Source organism: Lactuca virosa, chromosome 1 (assembly GCF_052849685.1).
Source record: "Lactuca virosa cultivar CGN04683 chromosome 1, Lactuca_virosa_CGN04683_v6, whole genome shotgun sequence".
NCBI classification, from domain to species: domain Eukaryota; kingdom Viridiplantae; phylum Streptophyta; class Magnoliopsida; order Asterales; family Asteraceae; genus Lactuca; species Lactuca virosa.
The window spans coordinates 167,895,684-167,909,552 of NC_136426.1; the positions used below are offsets into that span (position 1 = coordinate 167,895,684).

The 13,869-nt window shown below is 27.8% G+C and overlaps 1 protein-coding gene across 1 annotated transcript; it reads left to right on the forward strand.

Annotated features, from left to right (window-relative positions):
- Positions 1–3,650: 3,650 nt before the first annotated feature.
- Positions 3,651–13,456, forward strand: LOC145107327 (epi-cedrol synthase-like). Its single transcript, XM_079044188.1, has 7 exons — positions 3,651–3,770; positions 10,935–11,211; positions 11,311–11,692; positions 11,836–12,057; positions 12,136–12,274; positions 12,600–12,848; positions 13,010–13,456. The coding sequence occupies exons 1-7, from the start codon at positions 3,684–3,686 to the stop codon at positions 13,301–13,303; spliced, it is 1,650 nt and encodes a 549-aa protein (XP_078900314.1). The 5' UTR covers positions 3,651–3,683; the 3' UTR covers positions 13,304–13,456.
- Positions 13,457–13,869: the final 413 nt, after the last annotated feature.

Below are 13,869 nucleotides of genomic sequence, written 5' to 3' on the forward strand. Positions count from 1 at the left end.
TCTTTACTCAATTATGAACAACTACAATTCAACCTTTGGACCTTTAATTAATTCCAGTTAATCCTGAATTAATTCCAAATTAATTCTTATTAATAATAAATTAATTCAAATTGATTTTATATTAATTTATTAATCATATAAATTAACAAATCGGTTTTCTATTGCCAGTTAATATATTAATCATATAATATATTAATAAATCATTTCCTCATAATTTCCATTTGGTTTATTAATCATATAATAATCTAATAAATCTTCCTTTCTCTCTCTGTAAATGTCATTCTAATAAAATTATAGCTCTGAGGGCAACCTAAAAACAACTTTGTCTCTAATTACAAGAATCTACCAATTTAGTTACTGGTTTAGACACCTTAATCCAACCGGTGCAAACACTAACAATGACTATCTATTCCAACATTACCGCATAGATTCAAGAAGCTCAACTCGAGACTCTAAAAGAGGAAGACATCACGATTGACGCTTTACGGGGAATGGATAAGCACTTCATGCTTAGGGATGACGGAACACGATACATCGTGAATTGAATCGGGACACCCAGTTCGATAACATCAGAAACACAATCTTGAATGAAGCTCACGAGTCAAAGTATCTCGTTGTGACAACTGAAGGTAATATGTCAACAACAACTAAGCATGATAGTTAAAAATATAATGTTTATCAACAAAAAGAATATACGTCTTTAACTGGCATACTCTTCAAAATATGGCAATCTAAGCTAATAGGTCAAAGAATTAAAGAAGCGAATAGTCATACCACAATATAAATATATTAATGTATTCATATAGTATGTATTGACGCGATCCCAAAAATATAGAACTAATAAAAATCCGACTCCGTATGGAAAAGATATGACTTTATTTAAATATAATAATCAACCGCACACAGAACATTGCGACGTAAAATGTCAAAAGAAATCGGTTGAGTTTTAGCCAAAATCTTTAAACGAGAATCAAAGTACTCCTCGTTATTAGCCCAATAAGACAAAGAAGGCAATAAACGGAGTTCGTATGAGAAAAATATTATTTTTACAAAATCATTTAGAATTATAAAAATTTGGCTAAAAATAAAGTTCAAATCAGCCGAAACAACCTAAAGGAAAGTTGTGGTACTTGTCGAGACCTTCACGTGGGTATAGAAAGCATCGAAAATGGAGTTCGTATAAAAGAGATACGAATTTTTGAAAAAAAAAACAAATCACGTGCGCCATGTGCACGATGCGCACGTCTGATGATCGGATTCACTGAGATACGGGAGATGTGGACGAACGAGAGAGTGATATGTGTCGAGTATTGAGAGGAGCCAACGCTCGTGTGCACGACAAGCACATAAAGGTAAGTCGCACGCACCTAAAATTTTCCGCAATAAATAGAGGCCCTTAACTCTTCATTTTTCACACCTCAAAACACTCTCTCCTCTCTCATATCCTGCCTGAAGAAATTCCCTTCTCCCAAATGGCTCCAGCCTCCCGTTGTGAAATACGAATCAGTCAGAGCATGCGACAAGTGTGAATTAGCGACCTCACTTTTATGATTTTTGCAAGTTTTATGGAGGGGAATACATGTTAAACTTATATTATTGATTTTGTAAAGTATTATCTATCAGCAATTTACAAAACGCATGAAACGTTAGGATTTATATTATGGATAGTCGTTATGTTAACCAAATCACTAGGGTAACATACTGCCTAGTCGTTATGATGTCCAAAATCTCTAAGGTAACTTAGTACTTGGTCGTTATGTCAGTCAAATCTAAAAGATAACATTGTACCTAATTGTTACTTGCCTCAATATCCTAACAAAATAACCAAATATATATATATATATATATATATATATATATATATATATATATATATATATAATTCGAAATTTGGTTTGGACCACCATTTGTTTCATTTAATGAGAGGTTGATATTAAAATCAAAAAGTTTGACTGATCTATTTTATGGGCGGTGGGATTTTTGTGGTTAAGGTTAACTTTTTTATCAATTTATGAAGGATCTCCTATTCGTACAATTTGGTGTATAGTTCATTATTTTGGTGTATAGTTCATTATTAGAATATTATTTGATTACTGCATAAATAGTCCCATCATTTTTTTCGCTTCACATTATTTCAATTGTTTTTATATATCTTTTTTAATTTACTCTCTTTCATTTAGACACAAATTAAAAAACACGCCCTTTTCGTTTTTTTGAATTTCAATAATTTTGATATTTATTTTAAATATATAGATGAAAATGTATGTTAATCATCTTAATAGTTATACGGTTTGCAATGTTTACTTTTATTATTTTTATTATTATGTAGGCTAGTATTGGTTGTTTTTCTTATATATATATATATATATATATATATATATATATATATATATATATATATATATATATATATATATTTTGGGAAATCTCCACAAAGGTCGTATAATTTTAGTCTAATTTATTAAAAAGTCTCAAACTAATTTTTATTTATAGAAAAACACAGAATACCGGCTAAAACTTCGAAAAAACAATTTTTGGCCGTTTTCGTAGATTTAGCTGGTTCGCTGTCATTTTTCGTTAGTTTGCTCAAAATATTATGATTTTTCTTAAAATTACCCGAAAACCAAAATATTGAGACTTTTCTGAAAATTACTATGGAATTAATAGATATTATTATTAACAAATTATTTATAAACAAAAAAAAATAGATTTTTGGTTTTTATTTAACGTAAACCCAACTTACATTCCCAATACAATTGAATCCAACCAAGATTTCATTAAATACAAATGGTATAAGATGTTATTTGGGCTGCTTTGGATGCCACCTTAGACACCCTATCATCACTTTTATAAAAAGTCAACATATAATCAACTACTTGTAATTAGTTTTTTCGGAAAACAATGCAATTTCAACCAATAAAAATAATCCAAAAATTAATTAGGATTGTCTAAATGGTAAATTGGAGTGTCTTTTTAGCCAATCCCTTTGTTCTTTTGTATTTGATGAAATCTTGGTTGGATTCAATTGTATTGGGTTTAGCAAAGTATTGGGAATGTGAGTAGGGTTTACCTTAAATAAGGATAGCTTTTTCCAGAGTAAAAGTTCTGTAAATTTGAGTAGTGTACAACTTTTGAAGAATGAAGTACAAGAGTTTTCTGCTTCATTTTCTGATTTTGGATTTTGGAATCGGAAAGGGAGGGTAAAACTGGTATTTCAATATTATGCCTCGGAACAAAGTGCGCGCAAAAGCCAATGAAGTTATATAAAGAAGCAATGTTACGTAAGAAAATAACAATTTGCCTACTTTTTTTTTATATTACAATTAACTGCTTAAAGTATAGCAGGTGCGTTAAAGTTGAAGGACTGGAGGAGCCAAATCCAAAAAGTTTTGTGGCCAATTTACTATAATCACAAATCCACTGTTCCTAAGCTCAATGAGCTTTAATATTACATATAATGACTGCACTATTATTTATTGGTTGATTGCACGGCACTGTGCTCAACCACAGGTGTTTCACCAGACAATATGTACCACATGAAGTTTATATTTTGCAGCTCCTTTCAAGTTTTACCACAAAAAATATGATAATAATGCGTTCAGCCGACCTCTATATATAACTTTCTCTAAATATCAAATTAAAGCAACTTGTTCATATATATTGAACCAAATCAGTCATATAGCATGTCACTTCAACAAGAGGATGTTATTCGATCCACCATTAATTTTCCACCGAACGTTTGGGGAGATGAGTTTTTGGCCTATGAACAGGTATGCAAAGTATTACTAGTCATTATGAAAACTAAAGCATTGGCGTGTCTATATATATATATATATATATATATATATATATATATATATATATATATATATATATATATATATATATATATATATATACACACACACATACGTCTGGGGAGATGAGTTTTTGGCCTATAAACAAGTATGCAAAGCATTACTAGTCATTATGAAAACTAAAGCATCTGCATATCTCCGAAAATAAACGTTATCTGCAAATCTACAAACGTGATTTAATCTAATATAATAAATGAAAATCAACTTTGTCAAATGTCATGTTTACATTTAATTTGATAAATGTCATTTTTAAGAGTTTTTGTATTATTTTTTTTCCACTTGTCATTTTCTTGTATTTTTTTGTTTCTTAAATTTAAATCCACATACATTAAATTACTTACTTTATTTATTATATCCTTTATATTTATGTAAAACTATTAGTACTTTAAAAAATATATAATGCTTATAACTTTATATTAATTTGTTTTTTTATAAAGTCATGTAATACATGGGTTTCACACCTAGTTGATTAATATATATATATATATATATATATATATATATATATATATATATATATATAGAGAGAGAGAGAGAGAGAGAGAGAGCTAGGTTCATTTGTTTAAACTAAGTATACTGTTATCGTATTCATAAATATGGGCCAAGAATTTGTTAACCGTATTCTATAAGAAATAATGTATTTTTTGTTTTTATTCTTCAATTGATTGTTCAAGAATTTGTTATTCTACAAGAAGTTCAAGAATTTATGGTTCAAGAATATTTTTATTTTTGAGTAAATAATTAAATAAATAAACATATTCTGTCAGAATGTCCGAATTAAAATAGTTATAATTCGTAAAATCGGATTTTTAAAATTAATAGAATATATGATCCCTTAAAATATGCAATTTTCCTTTATTAAATCTATTTTAATTCAATAATATATATTAATCAGTTTCTTAAAATAAGTAAAATTGATTGCCCACAGTTATGAATACAATAACACAATAATTACTTTGAGCAGAATAATCTAGGCCTATATATATATATATATATATATATATATATATATATATATATATATATATATATATATATATATATATATATATATCGGATAGGTTCAAACGCGGACGGATATTTATTGTCCGAACGTCTGGACAATGTTATTCTGTGAGAATAACAAAAAAAATATGTTGTTTCATGATGTGAAAAATGCATCATATTTTTATTTCAGGACATTCGTTATTTACTTATGAATAAAACATGTGTTTATTTTCTGCAGTTTAATCTTTCATATATGAATATAACACGTAATAAAGTTTTCTTACTTAAAATATTTTTTACATCATCTTTCGTCACATGTAATATTTATATATGAATAAAATATATATTAACTTTCATCATATATTTGTTACTGTTCATTTTTTATTTATATATGAATAATGAATATGTTAATTAAAGACGAAGTGTTTTAAAAATTTGAAATACTTATTTATATGTTAATAACAAATGAACTGTAACAAAATTTTGATAAATGTGTTATTTATATATGAATATAACTTGTGAGGAGAGTTAATATACGTTTTATTTATATGTGAATATAACATTTGGTGAGAGCTGATGTAAACTGTAAAAAGGTTAATATATATTATATTTATATATAAATGATACTTCAATTATAAAATAATATTAAGCATATTTTTCAATCAATAACGAATATACTGTAATAAAAACATGACATATTTTTATTCACTTTTGAATAACGAGAGCTGAAACAATATGTTTTTTATCTTAAAACTATGTGAATATAGTTGTCTATTTACAGAGAATAAAAAATATATAAATTTTGATATATTTAAAATTGTTTTTCGATAAAAATAGCTCATTAAGATTTAAAAAAAACAAAAAAATATTTTTGTATATATTAAGGTAATGATTAGAATAGTTTAAAGAAACATGTTTTGTTTCAAAACACATATGTGTTGTTTTCCCCTTTCGCTAGTACGATGGAGGTTTTTGCGGCAAAAATAAATGATTGGAAAAAAATGATTACCCAATTGTCAACCTTTTTTATTTTTTATTTTTTCAATTGCACATACCTATATACACACACACACACACACACATATATATATATATATATATATGTGTGTGTGTGTGTGTGTGTGTGTGTGTGAGCGTGTGTGTGTGGTTAGGTTCAAATGTGGATGAACGTCTACTGTGTGGACGTTTGGACAATATTATTTGATAAAAATTACTAAGAAAATATGTTTTTTGGTACGATGAATACGTTCAACCTCATAATACTATTGGCTTTATCACACATTATCACTCATTAAACTATCTATAATGGTATTATAGACTTTTTTTATGATTCCCATTTTATCAGAATGTGTTATTGATAATCGTATTCTGTAAAAATGAAAAATGAGTGAAAAGCGATACGTGAAAAGAAATGAATAAAAAATAGTGACAATGCATGATAATGACGATAGTTGTGTGAGGTTGAATGTATTGACATTACCAAACAACATATTCTCTTTGTTATTCTCAAAAAATAGCATTGTCTACACACGTCCGCACAATAAATATCATCCATATATATATATATATATATATATATATATATATATATATATATATATATATATATATATATATAAAAGAAGAAATTTCATTAAGACCGCTAACCTTTTTGAGATCATTAGGATCAAAAATCAACAATTAATCTGAGGGTTGTACCATATTATATATTAGACCTTGTTTTTTATTGAAAAAAAAATAAAAAATATACTGAATTTCATCATTTTGTGTCCTCTGTTTATAGACATTCTTATTGATATATAAATTTTTTATGTTTTTACATGTTTATACCGGTGATGTGCATAATGTATATTTGTGTTTGTATATGTAAAATGTGCACAAATACACATCACTCGAAAAAAATAAATATATAGTTTTTAAATTTTTTCTACAAATCAACTTCTATAGCAACATCTTAGCCTATTAAAATGTTTTTTTAATTGAAAGTTTTTCATAATTATGCATATTTGTTATGTGTACATATACACATTTCTGTTTGTGCATACATACATATTTTTGTCTGTGTACAAATGTATTATTTATTTGTAAAATTTGCACATATGCATATTAATGTTTTTTTACATGTCTATAGTGGTGATTTACATATGTACATTTGCGTTTGTACACGTGAAATGTGCACATATACATCTCATTCGAAAAAATCACTTTTTTTTGAATTTTTTTCTACAACTCACATCTATATCAACGTCTTAGAATATAAGACACTTTTTTAAAAAAAATGGAAAAAGTTCACAAATATGCATGGGCATATTTTTGATGTGCACATATACACGTTTCCGTTTGTGGACACATGTATATTCTTGTTTTTACACAAATACATTATTTATTCGTAAAATGTGTGCATATGCACATCATTTGAAAAAAAATGTTTTTTCTTTGAATTTTTTAGATGGATGGGTTAAAAAAACATAACCAAAAAACATATAATGAACAATGCTCCAAAACATTAATATATATATATATATATATATATATATATATATATATATATATATATATATATATATAAAAGAACAAAAGGATGTAGAGCCCACAACAATCTCTTGCTTAAACAAATTTCTGTTATCGATTCATATTTACGCTTACCATTTTCCTAAATTAATCATCTCAAATCCAATAAATGATCTTTATTTCTTCTAAATCAATCATAACGAATTTATAGAAAGATGAGAAAGACTGTAAGCATACACCTTGTATGGATATCTCAAAACTCTAATCTTTTGCATTTAACTTTTGAAACCATTCATTCCTTGAATCGGTAAAAGGCAACAAAGAAAATGAAGAGAAAAATAGAGAATTATGAGTATGTAGGAGCATGGGTTTAACAAATAATCACATTGAGACACAATAAATTACAAAAATAGCAATATTCCTTTTAATGACATATTCACAAGCACCTTGTGTACGCACAAATTTTGGCCTGTTTCTTTCATTTTGACCAGCCATTGGACGTACCAAAGATGTAATTACAAACTCAAGAATCACTTAGGTAAATGCATATCATACATCAACCAAGAAATTAATTGATACTAGAATCAAGAATCAATCAATTGTATCATCTTAGTCAAAATGACTTGCACAAACCGATTCATATGATCATTTCGATTAAGGAATGAATGAAAGAAAATCGAAATGACGTAAAATCTAAATCTAATCCATATTTGGGAATTGTGAGATAAAAATCCATTTGAATAAACGGAATTCAGTAGATGTTCGTTTGAATGATGTTCGATAGAATGATGTGTAAATGAAAGAATTTACGTCAAAGAAATAAAGTAATATAGTAGTGATCGCATCACACGAAACTGAGTTTATCTCCTCATGCGATCTTCGTTTACAGAGATGATGGTCAACTTTTTGCTATGTATAAAAATACCCCTGAGGTTCCTCATTTGATGACATAAGAGCATCCACAATGAGGGTTTAGTAAATGTTGAATAGAGTATGACTATGATTGAATAGGAGTTGAATGAAGTATTTGTGATGAGATGGTTGGGAGTTGAATTGAAGATTTGTATAATCATTGAGTGGTTCTATGGATTTAATATATTTTTTTCAATTAAACTTCAAACCAAATATATATTTAATCACATTTTCTTATTACTATTCAATATTTTTTTTCTATAATTTTAATTAAAACCACAAATAAAATAACAATATTTTTAAGTATTATATTATTTAATGTATCATATTTTTAGGTGTCATATTTTCTCAAATAAATAAATCAAATGAATTAATGAAATATTTAAAAATAAAAACCCACTAAAAAAATTGTTACAAATTTAATAAATAATAATTTCGATAAAATATTACATCTTCTATTTCTAAATTATAATTATGTTTAAAAATATAATGACGATGATATGGAAATCTATTAAACTTTTTAGGGTTTAATCTATTAAACTTTTTACGGTTTAATGTAGTGTGGATGTTAAAGAGTATAGTTAAATAAAAAATTAAATATTGATGTGACAATCCATTGAACTCCTTAGAGTTCAATGGACTAGAATGCCCTACAAAACACAGCTTCAACAATATTACAAAAAGTCACACGAGATTTTTAAAAACGTGATTTTAAGATCGAGGGCTAAAAATTTGATCTTATTGATCCTAAAATTGATATGGATCTCATTAGAAGCTTACACTATATATATATATATATATATATATATATATATATATATATATATATATATATATATATATATATATATATATATATATATAAGGTGAGGTTCAATAGAGAACCATAATTAACCAATCGTGAGCGTCGGAAATCATAACGATCAACGGCAAAGGAAATAGATGTACACTTTTACATTGGACGCACACACCGGATTATATAAAAAAATCCACCCTTTACAAAAAAACCCACCACTTTTTTTCGTTTAAAAAAAATTTTAGACCATGTTTTTTATCGAAAAAAAATACCGAATATACCGTTGTTCACGATTTTTCGTCCTCTTTATATAGAGATCCATGATAATATATAAAAAACGAACTTTTTTTTCGAAAAAAACTCATTTCATTTTCTTTGATGAAAAAAGTTAAGGTCTATTTTTTATAGAAAATAAAATTAATAAATATATCAAAATTCATATTTTTTGTACTTTTTAAACATAGATTCATATTCATGTTAAAAAAAACGATATTTCAGTTCAGATACACATTGTGAACCTGTTCATATTCATATTGCAAACTTGCTCAGATTCACATTGTAAACCTCCTCAGATTCACGGTGTGCATAATAATAAGTCAGATTCACAGTGTGAATCTGAACAGATCGGAGTTTTTTCATATTGTGAATGTTAAAATTTGAAATATTTACAGTTTAGATTCACAGTATGAATCTATACTGATCGAGATTTTTTTTTATTATTTTTATTTTTTGTGAACCTTCTCAGATTCATAGTGTGCATAATAGTAATTCAGATTCACAATGTGAATCTGAACTGTTCGAAATTTTTCATATTGTGAATGTTAAAAATTGAAATATTTACAGTTTAGATTCACAGTGTGAATTTACACTGTTCGATGTTTTTTTTTTAATCGGTGTTGATGTTTATTAATAGAGTACAAAAAATTAATATTTTTTGTATAATTAATTTTTTTTATAAAAATAAACTTAAATATTGAAAAAACTAAGAAAATTAAGTAGGTTTTTTTCGAAAAAAAAATCGTTTTTTATATATCATCATAGATCTCTGTGGAAAGGGGACGAAAAATCGTGACCAACGGTATATTCGGTTTTTTTTTCGATAAAAAATTTGGTCTAAAAAAAATTTTAAATGAAAAAAAGGAAGTGAGTTTTGTTATAATCTGGTACATGTGCGTCCATTATAAAAGTTTACAACACTTCCGTTTGTCGTTGATCGCTTTAAATTCCGACGATTTGGATTGGTTCCTTGGTTCCTTGATTAATAATGGTCCTCTATTGAATTTTTTTTTTTCTCTCTCTCTCTCTCTCTCTCTCTCTATATATATATATATATATATATATATATATATATATATATATATATAGGTTCTATGGAAAACAAAAACCCTAAAAAAAACCCTAAAAATCATTAAAAATACATAAAAAAAATACTTAGAGATTACAAAACTTTTTTTTGAATTTTTTATCAAAAAATTGCACCTTTTAGGTCAAAATCGCTGAAAAAAAAAATTTTACAAAAAAAAAAAAAATTTACAAAAAAAAATTTTGATTTTTTATTTTCTTTTCAGCGAAATTGTAAAAAATGCTGTGATTTTTTGATAAAAAAATTAAAAAAAAAGTTTTGTGATGTCTTGATATTTTTTTTATGCATTTTTATAATTTTTAAGGTTTTTTGTTTTTCCAAATAACCCTTTCCTATATATATATATATATATATATATATATATATATATATATATATATATATATATATATATATATATATAAAAGATTAAGATAACCATGTGTACGTATATGTTATTATGATGAATTAATGTTCCCTTTAGTGGATAATTTCAACAAATTTAATAGCGTCTCTTTTGAAAATGAAGCAAGAATATGAAGAAGGGATAGAAAAAGAAGTTGACGTCTTGAAAGAAGAAGTGAAGAAAGAAATATTGGCAAGTTTGAATGACCAAACAAAACATTTGAATTTGCTAAAACTGGTTGATGCGATCCAACGCCTTGGAATTGCATATTATTTTGAAAAAGAGATTAATCAAGCCTTGGAACAAGTCTTTGATGCATATGGTGATCATAACTGGAATGGTGTGGGTACTTCCTTGTGGTTTCGACTCATGCGGCAGCAAGGATTCTTCGTCTCAAGTGGTTAGTAATGTATCATGTGTGCAACTTGTATTCATTAATCAATCAATCATGTTAGTTTCTAGAGGAACTAATGTTGTCAACTTGTATGAACTGAAACAGATACTTTCAAGACATATACGGATGAAGAGGGATGTTTTAATGAGTCCTTAAAAAATGATCTGCAAGGTTTACTTGATTTGTATGAGGCAACGTATCTGAGAATGCCTGGTGAGGTCATTCTAGATGATGCTCTTGATTTTTCAAGAAAATGTCTGGCTGACATAGCAAGGAATCATCTTTTGAGCGACCCTGTTGTTTCTGCTGAAATACATGAAGCACTAAAGCAACCGTTACTTAAAAGGTTGCCCAGAATCGAGGCGCTACGTTACATACCTTTCTACGAACGCGAGACCTTTCATAATCATTCGTTACTAAAACTTGCCAAGTTGGGGTTTAACCTGCTTCAATCTCTCCATAAAAAGGAGATTTGCCAAATATCCAAGTATGCACATATATATGTAACCCCTCCTTTCATTTGGATATTTTCTAATGTCTTAAAATTAACAATATGCAATATACAAATCATGGATCCAAAATATATTTCATATAGACTAGCTAATATATGTGTGTATTAAATTACTCTAGGTGGTGGAAACGCTTCGATGTCCCAACCAATATACCGTATGCAAGAGATAGATTGGTTGAATGCTACTTATGGGCGGCATTAGGAGTCTACACTGACCCTCAGTATTCTGTAGGTAGAATGTGGGTAGCTAGAGCTTTTGCATTAATAACACTTATAGATGACACCTATGATGCTTATGGGACATATGAAGAACTAGTGATCTTTACAGAAGCTATCGAGAGGTATATAAAAGGACATGCATATGTCGTTAATTTAAACAATATATTTTAGTTATATTTTGTTCTTAATTGCTTTTATAGGTGGTCAATTACATGTGTGGAAGGCCTACCAGAATACATGAAACTTCTATACCAAATGCTCATGGATCTTGACGAAGAAATGAAGGAATTCTTGGCTGCAATGGGAAAAGTCCATCAACATAAATACGTCAAAGAGACGGTAAGTTTCAACATATTTTTCTCATTGTAATAGTATTATTTTTTTACAAAGGTAAAATGAACATGGTTCCTCGACTTAATTAAGCTTTTGACAGTAAGCTTTTCAGTAAAAAAAAAAACCATATGTTTTTGTTGTTATGAATACTTCTGTTTATTTGATTGTAGTTTAAATTTGGGCTGCACATAAATCTATTACATTTAGGTTTTTTTAAAATATGGAAATATGGAGGATGAAGTTTTAGAATATTATGAAGGCTATTTTATTGGACTTTTTTTTTTTTTTTTACTTTTGAAACATATTGATTTGGTTGTATGTGACCGAGCAGATGAAAGAATATATTAGAAGCTACATGATGGAAGCAAAATGGAACCATGAAAGCTATATTCCAACAATGGAGGAACACGCAGAAGTTACATATATCAGTACCGGATATAAATTTGTTCTTGCGGCAAGCTTTGCTGCCCAGGATGATGTAATAGCAGATGAGACATTCCAATGGGTTTTTAGCTTTCCTCCTATTGTAAAAGCTTCTTGTGGGATTTGTAGGTTGATGGATGATATTGTCACCCACAAGGTACAACCAACTATGTTTTTTGTGATGCAACGAAGCGATGTATATGTAACTGCGAAACAACCCAAATTAACTAACCTCTCCCAAAACTTTATGTGTTAGTCATTAATCACTCTTGGATAATATTGTAAGTAACTGATGTTAATTTGAAAAAATAAATGCAGAAGGAGCAAGAAAGAAAGCATGTTGCCTCTGTCATCGAATGCTATATGAAGCAATTCAATACCAGTGAGCAACATTTATATGGTCTCTTTAGTGAGAAAGTTGAAGATGCTTGGAAAGAACTAAATAAAGAGTCCATAATGTGTAAAGATGTTAAAATGCCAATAAATAGACGGGTTATGAATTTAGGACGTGTCATGGATCTCATGTACAAGAATAAAGACCATTTCACATACGTTGGAGACGAACTCATAAATCTTGTCAAGTCTCTTTTTGTTGATGCTATCATCATATGAGTTCCAATGAGGTAATCAATCACCTTTTGTATACTTAGAAGTCGGAGAAGATGGTTGCGTTAGTACAATAAAAGTTCTTTGAGTTTATTTTGTATTGTTTAGCCCTTTGGCTATGTTAACCCTACATATATTTCCTATTTATAAACTTATTTATCTTTATTTGTATTTACACTTTTCTTTCAATAATGCAACCGTAGCCATTTTTCTCTTTAGATTGTTATTAGTTTATATGGTATTGGAGGTTTATCCGATCCAAATTAACTTTTAGATTAAATTGGTATTGTTCATTCAAAGTAAAAGAAAAAAAATCAAATGGCACGGGTCATTGGTTCAACGCAATTCATTAACTCGTTACAGTTCATCGAAAAAGAAAAATCATAGATTCATGCTTTATTGTTTGAAGTTTTTTGTTTTGTTATTGTTGGCATTTTTCCTTATTCGCTGTTGATATTCGTTTTCTTTGATTCTTGTTAATATGGCTCCCAATGATGACTTTCTACAATTTATTAGCACGAAAAATATATGCTTATTGGAAATATGTGATGAAAAATTTCCTACAAGGTAAG

What these genes read in the sequence shown, in the direction of transcription:
- LOC145107327 (XM_079044188.1), top strand. Translation starts at nt 3,684, where the DNA reads ATGTCACTTCAACAAGAGGATGTTATTCGATCCACCATTAATTTTCCA. An exon ending in AGGATTCTTCGTCTCAAGTG is followed by an intron (nt 11,212 to 11,310) that starts GTTAGTAATGTA and finishes GAACTGAAACAG; the next exon opens with ATACTTTCAAGACATATACG. An exon ending in GAGATTTGCCAAATATCCAA is followed by an intron (nt 11,693 to 11,835) that starts GTATGCACATAT and finishes AAATTACTCTAG; the next exon opens with GTGGTGGAAACGCTTCGATG.